The sequence below is a fragment of the Ranitomeya variabilis genome, chromosome 2, assembly GCF_051348905.1.
Source record: "Ranitomeya variabilis isolate aRanVar5 chromosome 2, aRanVar5.hap1, whole genome shotgun sequence".
NCBI classification, from domain to species: Eukaryota; Metazoa; Chordata; class Amphibia; order Anura; family Dendrobatidae; genus Ranitomeya; species Ranitomeya variabilis.
In genome coordinates, this window is record NC_135233.1 from 363,856,268 (window position 1) to 363,878,459 (window position 22,192).

The 22,192-nt window shown below is 46.9% G+C and overlaps 1 protein-coding gene across 2 annotated transcripts in view; it reads left to right on the forward strand.

The window, feature by feature from the left end:
• Positions 1–22,192, forward strand: part of CLIP3 (CAP-Gly domain containing linker protein 3) — a 37,681-nt gene continuing 15,489 nt past the window's right edge. The window contains exons 1-13 of one of the 2 annotated variants that reach the window (XM_077285760.1): positions 1–186; positions 11,109–11,248; positions 11,355–11,494; positions 14,116–14,209; positions 14,759–14,920; positions 15,012–15,130; positions 15,439–15,675; positions 16,573–16,708; positions 17,214–17,342; positions 17,440–17,574; positions 17,660–17,783; positions 17,865–17,929; positions 20,496–20,568. In XM_077285760.1, coding sequence (XP_077141875.1) covers positions 11,113–11,248; positions 11,355–11,494; positions 14,116–14,209; positions 14,759–14,920; positions 15,012–15,130; positions 15,439–15,675; positions 16,573–16,708; positions 17,214–17,342; positions 17,440–17,574; positions 17,660–17,783; positions 17,865–17,929; positions 20,496–20,568 — 1,550 coding nt within the window. In that variant the 5' untranslated portion in view covers positions 1–186; positions 11,109–11,112. The remainder of the gene's footprint in view (positions 187–11,108; positions 11,249–11,354; positions 11,495–14,115; positions 14,210–14,758; positions 14,921–15,011; positions 15,131–15,438; positions 15,676–16,572; positions 16,709–17,213; positions 17,343–17,439; positions 17,575–17,659; positions 17,784–17,864; positions 17,930–20,495; positions 20,569–22,192) is intronic. The other variant, XM_077285761.1, reaches the window with a different exon arrangement.

The window sequence follows — 22,192 nt, forward strand, 5'->3', positions numbered from 1 at the left end:
AGTGACGCAGGAATGATAGAAAAAAGCATCACAGGAGCAGCAGCATCAGGAGAATAATCCCCCCAAATCCAGAGGATCCAGGAGTCAGCATCAGGAGGACAGCACACCTGATTCTGCAGGGACCATCTGCACCAGCATCAGGTGCATCAGGACCAAGGACAGCAGCCCCTGCAAGAGCCAGGCCTGGTGAGTCTGACCATACACCTGCCAGAGAAAGGCCTGGTGAGACTGACCATACACCTGCCAGAGCAAGGCCTGGGGAGACTGACCATACACCTACCAGAGCAAGGCCTGGTGAGACTGACCATACACCTGCCAGAGAAAGGCCTGGGGAGACTGACCATACCCCTACCAGAGCAAGGCCTGGTGAGACTGACCATACACCTACCATAGCAAGACCTGGTGAGTCTGACCATACACCTGTCAGAGCAAGGCCTGGGGAGACTGACCATACACCTGCCAGTACAAGGCCTGGTGAGACTGACCATACACCTGCCAGAGTATGGCCTGGTGAGACTGACCATACACCTGCCAGTACAAGGCCTGGTGAGACTGACCATACACCTGCCAGAGTATGGCCTGGTGAGACTGACCATACACCTGCCAGAGCAAGGCCTGGTGAGACTGACCATACACCTGCCAGTACAAGGCCTGGTGAGACTGACCATACACCTGTCAGAGCAAGGCCTGGGGAGACTGACCATACACCTGCCAGTACAAGGCCTGGTGAGACTGACCATACACCTGCCAGAGTATGGCCTGGTGAGACTGACCATACACCTGCCAGAGCAAGGCCTGGTGAGACTGACCATACACCTGCCAGAGCAAGACCTGGTGAGACTAACCATACACCTGTCAGAGCAAGGCCTGGTGAGACTGACCATACACCTGCCAGAGCAAAGCCTGGTGAGTCTGACCATACACCTGTCAGAGCAAGGCCTGGTGAGACTGACCGTACACCTACCAGAGCAAGGCCTGGGGGGACTGACCATACACCTGCCAGAGTATGGCCTGGTGAGACTGACCATACACCTGTCAGCGCAAGGCCTGGTGAGACTGACCATACACCTGTCAGCGCAAGGCCTGGTGTGACTGACCATACACCTGCCAGAGCAAGGCCTGGTGTGACTGACCATACACCTACCATAGCAAGGCCTGGAGAGACTGACCATACACCTGCAAGAGCAAGACCTGGTAGACTGACCATACACCTGCCAGAGCAAAGCCTGGTTAGTCTGACCATACACCTACCAGAGCAAAGCCTGGTGAGTCTGACCATACACCTGTCAGAGCAAGGCCTGGTGAGACTGACCATACACCTACCAGAGCAAGGCCTGGTGAGACTGACCATACACCTACCAGAGCAAGGCCTGGTGAGACTGACCATACACCTACCAGAGCAAGGCCTGGTGAGACTGACCATACACCTACCATAGCAAGGCCTGGTGAGTCTGACCATACACCTGTCAGAGCAAGGCCTGGGGAGACTGACCATACACCTGCCAGAACAAGGCCTGGTGGGACTGACCATACACCTGCCAGAGTATGGCCTGGTGAGACTGACAATATACCTGCCAGAGCAAGACCTGGTGAGACTGACCTTACACCTGCCAGAGCAAGGCCTATGTGACTGACCATACACCTACCATAGCAAGGCCTGGTGAGACTGACCATACACCTGTCAGCGCAAGGCCTGGTGTGACTGACCATACACCTGCCAGAGCAAGGCCTGGTGTGACTGACCATACACCTACCATAGCAAGGCCTGGTGAGACTGACCATACACCTGCAAGAGCAAGACCTGGTAGACTGACCATACACCTGCCAGAGCAAAGCCTGGTTAGTCTGACCATACACCTACCAGAGCAAAGCCTGGTGAGTCTGACCATACACCTGTCAGAGCAAGGCCTGGTGAGACTGACCATACACCTACCAGAGCAAGGCCTGGTAGACTGACCATACACCTACCAGAGCAAGGCCTGGTGAGACTGACCATACACCTACCATAGCAAGGCCTGGTGAGTCTGACCATACACCTGTCAGAGCAAGGCCTGGGGAGACTGACCATACACCTGCCAGAACAAGGCCTGGTGAGACTGACCATACACCTGCCAGAGTATGGCCTGGTGAGACTGACCATATACCTGCCAGAGCAAGACCTGGTGATACTGACCATACACCTGCCAGAGCAAGGCCTGGTGAGACTGACCATACACCTGCCAGAGCAAGGCCTATGTGACTGACCATACACCTACCAAAGCAAGGCCTGGTGAGACTGACCATACACCTGCCAGAGCAAGACCTGGTGAGACTGACCATACACCTGCCAGAGCAAAGCCTGGTGAGTCTGACCATACACCTGTCAGAACAAGACCTGGTGAGACTGACCATACACCTACCAGAGCAAGGCCTGGTGAGACTGACTATACACCTGCCAGAGCAAGGCCTGGTGAGACTGACCATACACCTGCCAGAGTATGGCCTGGTGAGACTGACCATACACCTGCCAGAGCAAGACCTCGTGACACTGACCATACACCTGCCAGAGCAAGGCCTGGTGTGAATGACCAAACACCTATCATAGCAAGGCCTGGCGAGACTGACCATACACCTGCCAGAGCAAGACCTGGTGAGACTGACCATACACCTGCCAGAGCAAAGCCTGGTGAGTCTGACCATACACCTGTCAGAGCAAGGCCTGGTGAGACTGACCATACACCTACCAGAGCAAGGCCTGGTGAGACTGACCATACACCTGCCAGAGCAAGGCCTGGTGAGACTGACCATACACCTGCCAGAGTATGGCCTGATGAGACTGACCATACACCTGCAAGAGCAAGACCTAGTGATACTGACCAAACACCTGCCAGAGCAAGGCCTGGTGAGTCTGACCATACACCTGTCAGAGCAAGGCCTGGTGTGACTAACCATACACCTGTCAGAGCAAGGCCTGGTGTGACTGACCATACACCTGTCGGAGCAAGGCCTGGTGAGACTGACCATACACCTGCCAGAGCAAGGCCTGGTGTGACTGACCTTACACCTGCCAGAGCAAAGCCTGGTGAGTCTGACCATACACCTGTCAGAGCAAGGCCTGGTAAGACTGATCATACACCTACCAGAGCAAGGCCTGGTGAGACTGACCATACACCTGCCAGAGTATGGCCTGGTGAGACTGACCATACACCTGCCAGAGCCAGACCTGGTGATACTGACCATACACCTGCCAGAGCAAGGCCTGGTGAGACTGACCATACACCTGCCAGAGCAAGGCCTGGTGTGACTGACCATACACCTACCATAGCAAGGCCTGGTGAGACTGACCATACACCTGCCAGAGCAAGACCTGGTGAGACTGACCATACACCTGCCAGAGCAAAGCCTGGTGAGTCTGACCATACACCTGTCAGAGCAAGGACTGGTGAGACTGATCATACACCTACCAGAGCAAGGCCTGGTGAGACTGACCATACACCTGCCAGAGCAAGGCCTGGTGAGACTGACCATACACCTGCCAGAGTATGGCCTGGTGAGACTGACCATACACCTGCAAGAGCAAGACCTAGTGATACTGACCATACACCTGCCAGAGCAAGGCCTGGTGAGACTGACCATACACCTGCCAGAGCAAGGCCTGGTGTGACTGACCATACACCTGTCAGAGCAAGGCCTGGTGTGACTGACAATACACCTGTCAGAGCAAGGCCTGGTGAGACTGACCATACACCTGCCAGAGCAAGGCCTGGTGTGACTGACCTTACACCTACCAGAGCCAGGCCTGGTGAGACTGACCATACACCTGTCAGAGCAAGGCCTGGGAGACTGACCATACACCTTTCAGAGCAAGGCCTGGGAAGACTTACTATACACCTGCCAGAGCAAGGCCTGGTGAGACTGACCATACACCTGCCAGAGCAAAACTAGGTGAGACTGACCATACACCTGCCAGAGTAAGGCCTGGTGAGACTGACCATACACCTGCCAGAGCAAGGCCTGGTGAGACTGACCATACACCTGTCAGAGCAAGGCCTGGTGAGACTGACCATACACCTGCCAGAGCAAGGCCTGGAGAGACTGACCATACACCTGCCAGAGCAAGACCTGTTGAGATTGACCATACACCTGCCAGAGCAAGGCCTGGTGTGACTGACCATGCAAATGCCAGAGCCAGGCCTGGTGAGACTGACCATACACCTGCCAGAGCAAGGCCTGGTGATACTGACCATACACCTGCCAGAGCAAGGCCTGGAGAGACTGACCATACACCTGCCAGAGCAAGGCCTGGTGATACTGACCAAACACCTGCCAGAGCAAGGCCTGGTGATACTGACCATACACCTGCCAGAGTAAGGCCTGGTGAGACTGACCATACACCTGCCAGAGCAAGGCCTGGAGAGACTGACCATACATCTGCCAGAGCAAGGCCTGGTGATACTGACCAAACACCTGCCAGAGCAAGGCCTGGTGATACTGACCATACACCTGCCAGAGCAAGGCCTGGTGAGACTAACCATACACCTGCCAGAGCAAGGCCTGGTGAGACTGACCATACACCTGCCAGAGCAAGGCCTGGTGAGACTGACCATACACCTGCCAGAGCAAGGTCTGGTGAGACTGACCATACACCTGCCAGAGCAAGGCCTGGTGAGACTGACCATACACCTGCCAGAGCAAGACCTGTTGAGACTGACCATACACCTGCCAGAGCAAGGCCTGGTGTGACTGACCATGCAAATGCCAGAGCCAGGCCTGGTGAGACTGACCATAGACCTGCCAGAGCAAGGCCTGGTGATACTGACCATACACCTGCCAGAGCAAGGCCTGGAGAGACTGTCCATACACCTGCCAGAGCAAGGCCTGGTGATACTGACCAAACACCTGCCAGAGCAAGGCCTGGTGATACTGACCATACACCTGCCAGAGTAAGGCCTGGTGAGACTGACCATACACCTGCCAGAGCAAGGCCTGGTGAGACTGACCATACACCTGCCAGAGCAAGGCCTGGAGAGACTGACCATACACCTGCCAGAGCAAGGCCTGGTGATACTGACCAAACACCTGCCAGAGCAAGGCCTGGTGATACTGACCATACACCTGCCAGAGCAAGGCCTGGTGAGACTAACCATACACCTGCCAGAGCAAGGCCTGGTGAGACTGACCATACACCTGCCAGAGCAAGGCCTGATGAGACTGACCATACACCTGCCAGAGCAAGGTCTGGTGAGACTGACCATACACCTGCCAGAGCAAGGCCTGGTGAGACTGACCATACACCTGCCAGAGCAAGGCCTGGTGAGTCTGACCATACACCTGCCAGAGCAAGGCCTGGTGAGACTGAAAACAGACACGCCAGAGCAAGGCCTGGTAGGACTGACCACACACCTTCCAGAGCAAGGCCTGGTGAGACTGACCACACACTTGCCAGAGCAAGGCCTGGTGAGACTGACCACACACCTGCCAGAGCAAGGCCTGGTGAGACTGACCATACACTTGTCAGAGCAAGGCCTGGTGAGACTGACCTATATATGGCAGTAACACGTGGTGGTAGATGATGACAGGTGTATTGATTGATGATACAGCGCACGGTCAATAGCAATAGTGACTATGATTTAGTGACTAGCACTTTCCAAATTACTTCACATCCAAACCCTCCCCCTCCAGCCATGTAGAGGAAGCCATCACTCCTCTCCTCCTCTTATTTCCCTCCTTCTCTTATTTCCTTTGCTCGCTTTTACTGTTTGTCTCCCCTTTCTTTTTCCTGTTTTCTCCCGCACGGCCGATGCACAAGCATCCCCATCTCATCCTATATAATTACCCTTCCCCTTGTGTTTTTCAATATCCTTGTTGGTCTCGCCTCTTTCCCAATCCTTTTTCTGCTTCTTCTCTATTTCCATCATTCTGATTACAAGCTTTCCCATATTCTCGCTTTCCCATATTTTTTGTTCCCATATTTTTCTTTCCCATATTCTCACTTTCCCAAATTCTCATTTTATCATATTTTCGCTTTGCATAGTCTCGCTTTCCCATAATCTCGTTTTCCCATATTCTTGCTTTCCCATAATCTCGCTTTCGCATAGTCTCACTTTCCCATAATCTCGCTTTCGCATAGTCTCGCTTTCCCATAATCTCGCTTTCGCATAGTCTCGCTTTCCCATAATCTCGCTTTCGCATAGTCTCGCTTTCCCATAATCTCGCTTTCGCATAGTCTCGCTTTCCCATATTCTCGCTTTCCCATATTCTCGCTCTCGCATAATCTCGCTTTTGCATAGTCTCGCTTTCCCATAGTCTCGCTTTCCCATATTCTCGCTTTCCCATATTCTCGCTCTCGCATAATCTCGCTTTTGCATAGTCTCGCTTTCCCATAGTCTCGCTTTCCCATATTCTTGCTTTCCCATATTCTCGTTTTCCCATATTCTTGCTTTCGCATAGTCTCGCTTTCCCATAATCTCGCTTTCGCATAATCTTTCTTTCCCATAATCTCGCTTTCGCATAGTCTCGCTTTCCCATAATCTCGCTTTCGCATAGTCTCGCTTTCCCATAATCTCGCTTTCGCATAGTCTCGCTTTCCCATAATCTCGCTTTCGCATAGTCTCGCTTTCCCATAATCTCGCTTTCGCATAGTCTCGCTTTCCCATAATCTCGCTTTCGCATAGTCTCGCTTTCCCATAATCTCGCTTTCGCATAGTCTCGCTTTCCCATATTCTCGCTTTCCCATATTCTTGCTTTCCCATATTCTCGCTTTCCCATATTCTTGCTTTCCCATATTCTCGCTTTCGCATAATCTCGCTTTTGCATAGTCTCGCTTTCCCATAGTCTCGCTTTCCCATATTCTTGCTTTCCCATATTCTCGTTTTCCCATATTCTTGCTTTCGCATAGTCTCGCTTTCCCATAATCTCGCTTTCGCATAATCTTTCTTTCCCATAATCTCGCTTTCGTATAGTCTCGCTTTCCCATAATCTCGCTTTCGCATAGTCTCGCTTTCCCATAATCTCGCTTTCGCATAGTCTCGCTTTCCCATAATCTCGCTTTCGCATAGTCTCGCTTTCCCATAATCTCGCTTCCGCATAGTCTCGCTTTCCCATATTCTCGCTTTCCCATATTCTTGCTTTCCCATATTCTCGCTTTCCCATATTCTTGCTTTCCCATATTCTCGCTTTCGCATAATCTCGCTTTTGCATAGTCTCGCTTTCCCATAATCTCGCTTTCGCATAGTCTCGCTTTCCCATAATCTCGCTTTCGCATAGTCTCGCTTTCCCATAATCTCGCTTTCGCATAGTCTCGCTTTCCCATATTCTCGCTTTCCCATATTCTTGCTTTCCCATATTCTCGCTTTCGCATAATCTCGCTTTTGCATAGTCTCGCTTTCCCATAATCTCGCTTTCGCATAGTCTCGCTTTCCCATAATCTCGCTTTCGCATAGTCTCGCTTTCCCATAATCTCGCTTTCGCATAGTCTCGCTTTCCCATATTCTCGCTTTCCCATATTCTTGCTTTCCCATATTCTCGCTTTCCCATATTCTCACTTCCCTGTATTCTCGCTTTCCCGTATTCTCGCTTTCCCGTATTCTCGCTTCCCCGTATTCTCGCTTCCCCATATTCTCGCTTCCCCATATTCTCGCTTCCCCGGACGTTTCTGTTGGCTTGCTCCTTAGCTCTGATTTTCGGTCCCTTTCCTATCCTGTAGCCGTGCGACTCTTTGTTCTTTGTGAGTGCTGAGCCGGCTCTGTCCCAGCCCTCCCCTAGGAGCCCTGGCTCGGTGCCTGCGGACATTTTCAGACATGGCCTTCCTTCCCATGGAATAATCTAGCATCCTGAGAACAGTCCATGATGGTCCCTGGCCGCGAGCCTGGCTCTGTCCCACCTCTCTGTGGCTACAGACGGGACCATTGTGTGCGACACAATCAGCGTCTTGTGGTCACATTATAGCTGCAGAATTGTAAACGCCAGACGTTTATTAAAGGGACCATCGGAATTGCATGATTACATTGTTATTACAGTGCTGGTCTGTCATATACAATTGTGCTCAAAAGTTTACATACCCCGGCAGAATTTTAGCTTTCTTGGCCTTTTTTCAGAGAATATGAATGATAACACCAAAACTTTTCTCCACTCACGGTTAGTGGTTGGGTGAAGCCATTTATTGTCAAACTTCTGTGTTTTCTCTTTTTAAATCATAATGACAACCCAAAACACCCAAATGACCCTGATCAAAAGTTCACACACCCCATTTCTTAATACGGTGTTGCCCCCTCTAACATCAATGACAGCTTGAAGTGTTTTGTGGTAGTTGTGGATGAGGTTCTTTATTTTGTCAGATGGTAAATCTGCGCACTCTTCTTGGCAAAAAGCCTCCAGTTCCTGTAAATTCCTGGGCTGTCTAGCATGAACTGCGCTCTTGAGATCTCCCCAGAGTGGCTCAATGATATTGAGGTCAGGAGACTGAGATGGCCACTGCAGAACCTTCACTTTGTTCTGTTGTAGCCAATGACATTATGAAAACTCTCCTGTGAGAACAAGCTCACTGACGGATTCTCAGTTTACTCATTCTGCAGCCAGCAATAAAAACAAGTGCAGAACAGAGGCTATAAAGGGCAAATAATGCCACATTTTTAATGAAAAAGTATGCAGATGCATACCGACTAGACGTAGGCCAAATGGACACTCTTTTATTCTTTGTTTGGTAAATGGGGACTTACGGGAATGTTGAAGAATAACTAAACTTTGTCTTTTTATTTAATCATTGATTATCCTTTGCAAAGTTAGGAATCTTTGTAACATACATTCTTACTTTAGGAAGTAAAATAAGGCGAGAAAAGGAAGCAAAATAAGATAATGGAGTATTTTACAAAAAAAAACCAGAACTTTGCTAAGGCTAATAATTAAATAAAAATATTTGACAGGATCTTTTTTCAGGACGTAACAGAACAATGATCTCCAAGACTCCAACCTATGGTTCTGCAGCTGTTGTTAAGCTACATCTCTTTGCACCTGTTGTACACTAAACCATATGAAAAAGAAAGCATGTACAGTCTCAGGGAGGGCAGAGAAAATAGACTATAGACAAGGTGGAAAGAACACGGAGAGGAAATTAGTAAAATTATGGATCTCTGATGATAGTTTAGACGTGAACGCAGTAACACCTCAAACACACACAAACCTCACATCCAGCCTACATTACTGAGAGGGGACTCCCGCATGAGAAAAATCTAAAATCTGGTATCTTATTGGAAACTGCAATGAAGAAATGAAGATTGCAGACTGAAACTTAAAATTACCCGCACTTTTTGTCACTACGGGCCCTATAAAATACAGTAAATTTTGTTATCTAATAAATATTGATTTATTAAGATCACGTAGGATGGGAATTTAGCTACTTCCTCCCGCACTGATGTAACTACTAAACTACTCCTCCCACCATGCCTTATTTTCATGGCCGCATTTAGAATTCCCCAGGTAGAAAATATTTGGCCACAAATGGGCCGATACTGTGACTGACAGCGACAGGACCCCCTATAACAGTGACAGCGACAGGACCCCCCATAACAGTGACAGTGACAGGACCACTATAACAGTGACAGTGACAAGACCTCTATAACAGTGACATCCACAGGACCCCCTATAACAGTGACAGCCACAGGACTCCTATAACAGTGACAGCGACAGGACCTCCATAACAGTGACAGCCACAGGATCCCTATAACAGTGACATCCACAGGACCCCTATAACAGTGACGTCAGGACCTCCAAAACAGTGACAGCCACAGGACCCCCTATAACAGTGACAGCAACAGGACCCCTATAACAGTGACAGCCACAGGACCCCCTATTATAACAGTGACAGCCACAGGACCCCCTATAACAGTGACAGCCACAGGACCCCTATAACAGTGACATCGACAGGACCCCTATAACAGTGACAGCCACAGGACCCCTATAACAGTAACAGCGGCAGAAACCCCTATAAAAGTGACAACGACAGGACCTCCAAAACAGTGACAGCAACAGGACCCCCTATAACAGTGACAGCCACAGGACCCCCTATAACAGTGACAGCCACAGGAGCCCCTATAACAGTGACAGCCACAGGACCTCTATAACAGTGACAGCGACAGGACCTCTATAACAGTGACATCCACAGGACCTCCTATAACAGTGACAGCCACAGGACCCCTATAACAGTGACAGCGACAGGAACCCCTATAAAAGTGACAGCAACAGGACCCCCTATAACAGTGACAATAACAGGAACCTCTATAACAGTGCAGTCACAGGACCCCTATAACAGTGACAGGACCCCCTATAACAGTGACAGCTACAGGACCCCCTATAACAGTGACAGACACAGGACCCCTATAACAGTGACACCCACAGGACCCCTATAACAGTGACAGCCACAGGACCCCCTATAACAGTGACAGCCACAGAACCTCTATAACAGTGACAGTGACAGGACCCCTATAACAGTGACAGCGACAGGAACCCGTATAAAAGTGACAGAAACAGGACCCCCTATAACAGTGACAGCAACAGGACCCCTATAACAGTGACAGCGACAGGAACCCCTATAAAAGTGACAGCGACAGGACCCCCTATAACAGTGACAGCAACAGGACCCCTATAACAGTGACAGCGACAGGACCCCTATAACAGTGACATCCACAGGACCCCCTATAACAGTGACAGGACCCCCTATAACAGTGACAGCCACAGGACCCCTATAACAGTGACAGCCACAGGACCCCCTATAACAGTGACAATAACAGGAATCCCTATAACAGTGCAGCCACAGGACCCCTATGACAGTGACAGGACCCCCTATAACAGTGACAGCCACAGGACCCCTATAACAGTGACAGCCACAGGACCCCCTATAACAGTGACAGCCACAGGACCCCCTATAACAGTGACAGCCACAGGACCCCCTATAACAGTGACAGTCACAGGACCCCCTATAACAGTGACAGCCACAGGACCCCCTATAACAGTGACAGCCACAGGACCTCCATAACAGTGACAGCCACAGGACCCCCTATAACAGTGACAGCCACAGGACAGGATTAACGGTCTTCCTTGTGTTTTATTCAATTCAATCCCACCGGTTCCCACAGAATTATGACTAGAGAGGACCCTCTAGATTGTGCGTCGGAGGAGAACCAGCGTCCTATCGATTTCCAGAGTCCTATTCTGGAGAAACGGAAAAGACCAGTGGTTCACTCCTCAGCCCCGGCTCCTCTTCCTAAGGATTATGGTAACTACTGATACCATTCCATACCCAAAACTGGTTTGACTGGTTTTAGTATATTTTTAGTGGGGTTGACTGAATTTTTCTTTCTTGTCCTCATGTTCTACTTCAGCTTTCACCTTCTTTGATCCCAACGACCCTGCGTGCCAGGAAATATTGTTTGACCCCCAAACTAGTATTCCGGAACTCTTTGCCATCATCCGGCAGTGGGTGCCCCAGGTCCAGCACAAGATAGACGTTATTGGCAGTGAGGTAAGTTCCTGGTGAATGAACGAGTGATTATAGAGAATGTGCTTTCAAGTTGGCATCACCCTATGGTGCCATGAAAGCAGAGGTCCTCTTCACCCATCCTGCGTCCTAGCTTGCCAGGAATATTGTGACATGTGCCGTGGGTTTCCATCAGTGTCATATAGTTCTGCTATAAAATATACTTCACAAGGTGATGACACGGGGTCTGTTTTATGGCCATTACATTTATTTTGCTCCAAGGTATCTAAAATGAAAAATGAAGGAACTTCATCGTAATTCAGCCTTAAAAAATCTTCTACCGTTGCTTATTGGCATCACCTTTGAAACTCAAGGTGTTTCCATTGTTTAGAGTAGCCAGACCTACTCTATAAAGGGTCAACTCTTCAGCTCAGGTTCACTAGGTGCAGCTGGGCTTCCACACAGACAACACACTTAAGGATCAGGTCAGTATTGCTTTGAGGGAAGTCCTAGAATCAGCATTTATTTATGCCAAGCAGTTCAAACCTTGGGCCTGTTAACATAGTGATACACATGCGATAGTAGGTTCTAGTGAATATACAAGACTCATTGTTTCTCGGAAGGACAAAAGTCACTGTCTCTTGGAGTACTGTCACACATGCCATAGTAAATTTTGGTAAATAAACAAAAATCATTAGCACTGATTCATTAAAACTGGCGTTGCTCACGCCAGTCGTGATGAGATGGCATGTCAGAGTCAGACGCTCCTGATTCATAAAGAGGCAAATGACAGAGAAAGGAAAAACAGAAAACATATTCAGAAGGATCTAGATAAGCTTGAACAATAGGCAATAACTAATAGAATGGTATTTAACAGGGAGAAATGCAAGATTCTACATCTGGGCAACAAAAACAAAAATTACATTTATAGAATGGGAGGAATAGAACTAAGCAACAGCATGTGTGAAAAAGACTTGGGTATACTAATAGATCACAGGCTGCACATGAGTCAACTGTGTGATGCAGCAGCAGCAAAAAAAAAAGGCAAACACAGTCCTAGGATGTATTAAGAGAAGCACAGAGTCTAAATCTCGTCAAGTAATTATCACCCCTCTCCTTGGTCAGGCCTCATCTGGAATACTGTGTCCAGTTCTGGGCACCACATTTAAAAAAAGACATCAACAAATTGGAGCAAGTTCAGAGAAGAGCTACCAGGATGGTGAGCAGACTGCAAAGTATGTCATACGAGGAACGTTTGAAGGATCTGGGAATGTTTAGCTTGCAAAAAAAAAACTAAGAGAACACTTAATAGCTGTCTACAAATATCTGAAGGGCTGTCACAGTGTAGAGGGATCATCATTATTCTCATTTGCACATGGAAACACGAGAAGCAATGGGATGAAACTGAAAGGGAGAAGATACAGATTAGATATTAGAAAAAACTTTTTGATAGCGAGGGTGATCAATGAGTGGAACAGGCTCCTATGAGAGGTGGTGAGTTCTCCTTCAATGGAAGTCTTCAAACAGAGGCTGTCTGCGATGGTTTACGGACACGATGACCCTGATGGTCCCTTCCATCTCTAACTTCTGTGATTCTATGAATGACTTAAAAGTGGTGTGTGCCTCGCCAAAAATCTTACTCCAGTCAGGCACAACCACAACTCGTCATTAATTTAGAAACTGGCATGAAGACACCAAAAGTCGCAAAACTTGCTACTTTTCAAGCCAGCTTTGAGGCGTAAACACTTTGATGATTTGGAACCATTATTCTCAGAATGTCAAAAAGTCATGGTCTCTTGGTGTACTGTCACACATTCAATAAATTCTAGTATATAAACAAAAATGATTGATTCTCAGAAGATGAACAAGTCACAGCCTCAGTCATGTGTAGGTTACTTTACCGGAGCAAATATTCTTATTAACTATCTTTGATTCAACGAAAGAGGAACCTCGAACAAAAACAGAATATGAGTCTCATGATTTCCAAAACTTAATGTGATGGTGTGTCTACCTACAGTAGCTGGAGCGAGGTGGCTAGTGACCGCAGAATCAGGCTACACATGGATGTAGTCAAGGAGACACATCTATGTCTATATAGTTGTTGTATACCAAAAAAGTGTATTTTTCTGCTTTTTTATTTTATTTTTGAAGCATTGAAACAATAAAATATTAGTAGTGCAGAATAATTTGGAAAACCGATTCCAGTGATCACCATTATTGTGTCCAGAGTTCACATACTACTTATTGGAACCACCTCATAGACTTTTATTGCTAAAACTCTGAATAGGAGCTTGAAAGTGAGGACGGTAAACCACATTATGGCTCAATGTTACCCATGGGGTTTGGAGACATTTCTTTGTGTGAAGCTGGAGTACCAGGCTCCACCACCAGCACTGGTGACCGTCTCAGGATCTTCTGATCCTTTCATATAAAATATCGGGATGCAGTTAAGACCACCATACACGTTGGATATGCCGATTTCTCCAGGATCGGCAGACCATCTTCCCGACTCTCCTCCGGCATGATAAGAATCGTGTGGTTTCATTTTATTCACTCGACCCTTGTGCCAGATGAGTCTTTCCAAGGCTTACTCCTCTCTCCCCATAAAGATCACATGGGTTGCATTGACAAAGGGTTACATTATTGGTTTGCTTATACCCTTACAGATCTTGAAAAGGGGCTGCCATGTGAATGACAGGGATGGACTAACGGACATGACGCTATTACACTATGCGTGTAAAGCCGGAGCCCATGGTGTAGGTATGTATGGGTCATATAATGCAAACTGTATACGACACGGTGGACACTGTCTCAATATTACTAGTCACAATCCAGCTGCAGAGGCATTACTATTGGGGGTGGGTGTATAGGTCCCAGCCCTACCCAAAGGGAAAGTCTCCATGGGGTCCCACCTACCAGGAGGCTTCCCAATGACTGGGAGATTTGCCAACTCTACTGGGAGTCCGAGAGATCTCTCATTTTTCCCCTTGGCATTTTGCACATGTCATTGAGGAGGTCAGGCTGCAGATAGATCGGATGGTGGAACCAAAGACATCCACTTGAAAGGAGAACATTGATTTTGGTTTTCAAGTTGGCCTCTATAAGTTTCTACCAATGTATCATAGGTGCCGTCGCCCATTGGTACTGTTAACCCACTATGGTGACGTGTGACCAGTGACTACACATCCATTAGTCATTGTGGCCGCACCATCCAATGGCTCTAGTGTTGTGCTCACCAAAGGGTGAGTTGGGCAAATGGCGCCACTATGGGAGCAAAACTTTTCACGCAGGGTGTGTTCATTTCCTCAGGAGACCCCGCGGCCGCCGTACGACTGACCAATCAGCTTCTCCAGCTGGGAGCGGACGTGACCCTGCGCAGCCGGTGGACCAACATGAACGCCCTGCACTACGCGGCCTATTTCGACGTCCCAGAGCTGTTACGCATCTTACTGAAAGCCTCCAAGCCTAAAGGTGAGAATAAAAGATGTGAAAAACCACATCCAGGAATGATCACTTCTGAAGATTCTCAATACCCAACCCCTCTCTTCTCTTCACCCGTCAGTGCTCAATTCCACCTGCAGCGATTTCAACCATGGGACGGCTCTGCACATCGCGGCTTCTAATCTGTGCCTGGGGGCTGTTAAATGTCTCCTGGAACATGGCGCCAACCCCTCGGTCAGGGTAAGTAATGTCTCATCTGCTTAAGATCACCAGTCTGGATGGAGCACGAGGGATCTCCAAAATATCCAAAATTGAGCGGCAATGTGGTGACGTACGTGTGTCTCCATTTACGGAAGCCTTAACTTGGAAAAGGTTTCGAAAAATTTAGGAACAGATATATTTCAGAGCAGAAACTATGATGACCCTCTGAACGCCCAACCTGCATCTACAGCATCAAAGCTGGCCCTTTCGGCTGTTACATCAATCTAAATGGTGTCCTCCATGCCCCATTACTATTACTGTAATGTATTTTTGCTTCTCCTTCACAGAACAGTAAAGGCCAGGTCCCGGCAGATGTGGTTCCCGACCCTATGGATATGGGACTAGACAAGGCCGAGTCAGCCATGATTGCAAAGGAACTGAAGCAGCTGCTTCTGGATGCCGTGCCCCTGACCTGCAACCTGCCCAAAGTCACGCTGCCCAATTATGACAACATCCCTGGTAACCTGATGCTGGCGTCTATTGGGCTGAGGCTCGGTGACCGGGTACTGCTGGACCTCGAGAAGGTACAAGATTGTCCAAATCAGCGGGGTTGGATTCCACCCGTCAGATCTTTTTGCTTTGCTGAGATAAGTGGCACTGCGGTTGTCCCACAGACGCTTATCTCCCTCTCTCCGTACACGTTGTCTTTTCTAGGCACCAACTATCTTATGTTTATGGGAGATTTATGGAAGCCCCATAAACCATGATTAGCAATCCATGGAGGACACATAAAAGGAGAACGTTAGTTATAGAGGTTTCCTAGTTTAAGCGAAAAAAAGTTATCTCCTATCCTAGGATATGGGAAAACGTATTGTTCACAGTGGGTCTGACTACTGGGACCCTAAGCGATCCCAAAAACAGGGCTTTGCCCTACCTCTAGAGGAGCAGAGCTTCCATGTTTTAATAACTGTCTACGGGACTGGTGGAAATAGTGCTGTACTTTGCTTTTCCCGGCAGTCCCATAGACCAAGAATTGAACCGATGTTGAATATTTGCACCATATTTCAAGATGGGGCTCCCATTTGCCTGCTTGCACCACTGTGACCTGGAAGTACGTGCAAGTCTGTGGCGCTGAAAATCTGAAGCTAGCCGAGCGCAGGATAGTCCATAGCTCTGGTGTCTGCGCCATTGTTAGAAATGGAACGGCTTATCATATGCACAACTAGCGGCTCTACTCAGCTCCTCCTGGGCGCAAGGTCTCGTTCTGGTGATCGTGAGAGTCCCACCACAAGCAACCATATTAATCTAACAGTTATCCAAGGTGATACCTTAAAACATGATTACTGCACGATTGCTGCTCTATCAATTATAGTCTAAAGGTGATAGAGAAAAATCGAATTCCCATCCTCTTACTTGTGGTCCTCATGTCAGGGATCGGGGAGCCCCCATGCTTATCCTAACATGGCGTGCTTTTATTACAGGCTGGCACGCTGCGTTTCTGCGGCACAACTGAATTTGCCAGTGGTCAGTGGGTAGGAGTGGAGCTGGACGAGCCAGATGGAAAGAATGACGGCAGCGTGGGGGGCATCCGCTACTTCATCTGTCCCCCCAAACATGGTTAGTACTCCAATGTATCGACAGAGGAGGGGACATTACTTGGACACTAACGGTGCAAGCGGTGCGGCACTCAAATTTTCTTAGTATAATTGCTTTATTGATCCGGTAGTATAAAAGGCACAAAAAATGGGTGAACTCAACAGCATAAAAATGAAAAATGCAGAAAAGAAATATCTGCTGCGCTCCCAGGCAACATGTCTCAGAGCTACATTGTCCTTTGTCGAGCCTTCACGAAGGACCATGCAGGTCTGAAACATGTTGCCTGGGAGCGCAGCAGATATTTATTTTCTGCCTTTTTAATTTTTGTGCTGTTGGGTTCAACCATTTCTGTGCCTTTTATACTATCGGATCCATAAATTAATCTGGATCAGTTTAATTATTTCCACTATATATGATATCAGTACATAAATTTACAGGACCTTACATAATACTAAACGTCCTTTAATTGCTTTTTCACGCCTGTTGTAGTCCCACACACTTATTCTATACTCTCTTTGCTTCCTAGGACTTTTTGCTTCCGTCTCCAAAATCAGTAAAGCTCCAGATCAGGCGCCATCCTCTGTCACCTCTACACCTAAGACCCCACGAATGGACTTCTCCAGAGTCACCGGCAAAGGGAAAAAAGAGAAAAAAGGTGTGCAAGCATTGGAAGTGATCAGCGGGTTGGAGGGTTCGGCTACACCAAGGTCCACTACTACTGTAACGATGCCATGTATGTTGTCTCCATCCAGCGATACAAAAAAAGTCTGTCAGCGTGGGCAGCTTAGACAAAGAGGGGCTCAACATCGATCTGGGGGACCAGGTGCTGGTGGCTGGACAAAAGCAGGGATTGGTACGCTTCTACGGCAAGACAGACTTTGCGCCAGGTAAGGTCTATTATATGTTGTAGTCAGTAAAAAGTGATGGAGGCCAAGGTGTTCAAGTGTACGATGATCTTGCCTTCTCAATCAGGGTACTGGTTCGGAGTGGAGTTGGAAAAGCCAACAGGAAAACATGATGGTTCAGTATTCGGGGTCCGGTATTTTACCTGCTCCCCAAAACATGGTGTATTTGCTCCCCCCTCAAGGGTTCAGAGGTGAGTTGGGTATAAGGCACCCCACATACTTTGCAGAAAGGCTTTAGAGTCATAATCTAAATATCTGGATATTTTTTGTAGGATTGGTGGCCCAAAAGAGCCTCAAGTGGAGAACAATGGTGTGAAAAAGGTTCATCAAGTTACTAGTAAGTGTACCTAGAATGGATCCTCGGGGGTGGTGCTTGTGAGATTTCTGGTCCTACTGATTCATTGAAGATTTCACTAGAATATCAGAGACTAGAGCAAAAAGATTCACAAGACCGTTGTCCAGCAGCCATGTTGGGAGTCACAGACTATAAACGTGGCCGCTGGACCATGCTCCTTCGAATCTTTTTGATCGTCTCTAGTAGACACTTATAGAATGGAGTCCAAATGGGAAAAAAAAGTTCAAATCTTGGTTCATACTTCTAAAAATGGCCATATAGTAGATGAACGTTGGCCAGTTCTGAACATTTTGGCCGAAATGGCCAAAGTATTAAATGTGAACGAGACTGGCCTGACACCCGAATGTCACGATCTCATATACTACCACAAACAACATTGATCTCTAACCATTGGCAATCTAGCAGATAACAAACTACCACTCCCATCAGTCACAGGAAGGAGTTGTAGTTTCATAACAGTGAAAGGCCATAGGTGAGAGATACGATTCCAGGGGTTTATCGTAGTTCGCGGAGTAACAGCTACATGTCAGCGGCTCTCGGCCCCGGCACATAGAACGTTGTCTGTAGATCCCACCCTCTCTGATGCCTACTGTCTACATCACAAAAATGCTGTAATGTCAGCAGAAAATTACCAATGTCAGTTTTTACGTTACATGTATTTATTTTAAATGCTCGATTTTTTTTAATTTCCATATCATTATCTGTATGAAACAGTCAGAAATGTAGAAATTTTCATGCTGGCAACTTGGCCAAATATTAGACTCCTACTTGCTGCTCTGCACAGATGACTTTTTAGCAGCTTGATAATGTCACAGCTCACCTCCTTCTCCTATACAATGATTGATAACACCTCCATATACAGCAGATAACACAGGATTCACCATTCACAATAGGTGATGTCACAGCTCACCTCCTCCTCCTGTACAATGACTGATAACACCTCTCTATACAGTAGATAAAACACTATCCACCATTCACAATAGGTGATGTCACAGCTCACCTCCTCCTCCTGTACAATGACTGATAACACCTCTCTATACAGTAGATAAAACACTATCCACCGTTCACAATAGGTGATGTCACAGCTCACCTCCTCCTCCTGTACAATGACTGATAACACCTCTATATACAGTAGATAACACAGGATCCACCATTCACAATAGGTGATGTCACAGCTCACCTCCTCCCCCTCCTGTACAATGACTGATATCTACTGTATATAGAGGTGTTAACACAGGATCCACCATTCACAATAGGTGATATCACAGCTCACCTCCTCCTCCTCCACAATGACTGATAACACCTCGATATACAGTAGATAACACAGGATCCACCATTCACAATAGGTGATGTCACAGCTCACCTCCTTCTCCTGTACAATGATTGATAACACAGGATCCACCATTCACAATAGGTGATATCACAGCTCACCTCCTCTTCCTCCTGTACAATGACTGATAACACCTCTATATACAGTAGATAACACAGGATGCACTATTCACAATAGGTGATGTCACAGCTCACCTCCTTCTCCTGTACAATGACTGATAACACCTCTATATACAGTAGATAACACAGGATCCACCATAGGTGATGTCACAGCTCACCTCCTCCTCCTGTACAATGACTGATAACACCTCTATATATACAGTAGATAACACAGGATCCACCATTCACAATAGGTGATGTCACAGCTCACCTCCTTCTCCTGTACAATGACTGATAACACCTCTATATACAGTAGATAACACAGGATCCACCATTCACAATAGGTGATGTCACAGCTCACCTCCTCTTCCTCCTTTACAATGACTGATAACACCTTTATATACAGTAGATAACACAGGATCCACCATTCACAATAGGTGATGTCACAGCTCACCTCCTCCTCCTCCTGTACAATGACTGATAACACAGGTTCCACCATTCACAATAGGTGATATCACAGCTCACCTCCTCTTCCTCTTGTACAATGACTGATAACTCCTCTATATACAGTAGATAACACCGGATCCACCATTCACAATAGGTGATATTACAGCTCACCTCCTCCTGTACAATGACTGATAACGCCTCTATATACAGTAGATAACATAGGATCCGCCATTCACAATAGGTGATGTCACAGCTCACCTCTTCCCTCTCCCTTCTCAATTAACTTTTATGAGATTGGAGCATGCCTAGTTTATACTGTTATATAAACAATTAGAGTCTGAGTCAGTCTACTGCTGCTGATATTCACATGAAGAACAGGAAGTCAGAGTCTAGTATTAGGCCTAGTGAGCAGTAGGAAAACTGCATTTTTTTTTTATTATTGATATCAAAAAACATAAAAAATGTTCAGCAATACCTGATTTCATGACACGGGTCATTTTCTGATGACAAATTCCCTTGAGAGTCGGGATAAAAGAAACTTGTCACCAATGAGGTAGGATGAGTTGGGAGCATGAAATGAGGATTATACTTTTCCAGCGGGCACTGCCATCCTGAATATGTATCGGAGAATATTTCATCTTTTGCTTTTCTCCCGATTTTTTGTTCTCTCCAGTGTCGCAACCAAAACGCAACTTCAACACTGTGCGGACACCGAAAGAACTCGCATCGGAAAATTCTCTGTCCAGGTATCACTGCTGCCCATAGGACGCACACACACCTAGCAATGTATCTGAGACCTCTGTATACCGCTCGTGTCAGCGCATCTTGTATCAGTCGGCTGCGGAGCTTTTCTTGTAACTGTCAATTGTAGAACCAAGCTGTGCGCTAATATTATATCAAATGCAGCAGTGACGGATGGAACAACCGCCGTCTCAGAGACCCACATTCTTATGAGCTGAAAATATTGATTGTCTGCAGGATAAAGAAGCGAACATTGAGATTCTATCCACTGGCATCTAATTATATAGTGGGCTGGAATTCAACTGAAAAGGACTTGAAGGAGGAGCATTGTAAAAGTAGACTTGCTCCTCCCTTATGTCCTTTTCAGTTGAATTCTAGTATCATATACATCCTATACAACCTCTCATGACAGTCAGACTCACCGATTTAATAAGGAGAATTGTATAGAAGAGTCTTACAGATTGTCAGACCTCTGCTCACAATCCGCCTCCTTCAGGTCCTTTTTAGTTGGATGCCAACATCTTATACAACATCTCATGAAAAGTCACTCACAGATTTGATAAAGAGGATTATGAAGAAGAGAGTCTTACAGAGTATTAGATCTGTGCTCACAGTGCTCTTCCCTTATGTCCTTTTCAGTTGGATGGCGACATCCTATACAAACTCTCATGACAATCAGACTTACCAATTGTATAGAAGAGAGTCTGGTCTGACAGACTGTCAGATCTTTGCTCACTATGCTCCTTGCTCAGGTCCTTTTTAGTTGGATGCCAACATTTTATACAACATCTAATGACAGTCACACTCACAGATTTGATAAGGAGGATTATAAAGAAGAGAGTCTTACAGAGTATTAGATCTGTGCTCACAGTTATCCTCCTTTATGTCCTTTTTAGTTGAATACCAGAATCCTATACAACCTCTCATGGCAGCCACACTTACAAATTTAATAAGGAGCATTGTAAAGAAGAGTTTTACAGATTGTCAGATCTCTGCCCACTTTGCTCCTTTCTCAGGTTGTTTTTGGATTGTAGCTTTCCTATACATCATCTTGTAACAGTCACACTTACAGATTTAATGAGGAGGATTATAAAGAAGAGATTTTTTACAGAGTATAAGATCTGTGCTCCTACCTTATGTCCTTTTTAGTTGGTTGCCAGAATCCTATACAACCTTTCATGACAGTCACACTTACATATTGAATAAGGAGCACTGTAAAGAAAAGCGTCTTATGGATTGTCAGATCTCCGCCTCTTATGCTCCTCCCTCAGGTCCTTTTTAGTTAGATTCTAGCATTCCTATACAACATCTCGTAACAGTCACACTTACCAATTTAATAAGGATTATAAAGAAGAGAGTCTTACAGAGTTTTCGAACTTAGTTAGATACCAGTATTGCTCACAGCCCTACTTTCTTCTGTCCTTTTTAGTTGGATGCCAGCATTGCTCACAGCCCTCCTCCCTTATGTCCTTTTTAGTTAGATGCCAGTAGTGCTCACGGCCCTCCTTTCTTCTGTCCTTTTTAGTTGGATGCCAGTATTGTTCACAGCCCTCCTCCCTTATATCCCTTATATCCTTTTTAGTTAGATGCCAGTATTGCTCATAGCCCTACTCCTTTATGTCCTTTTTA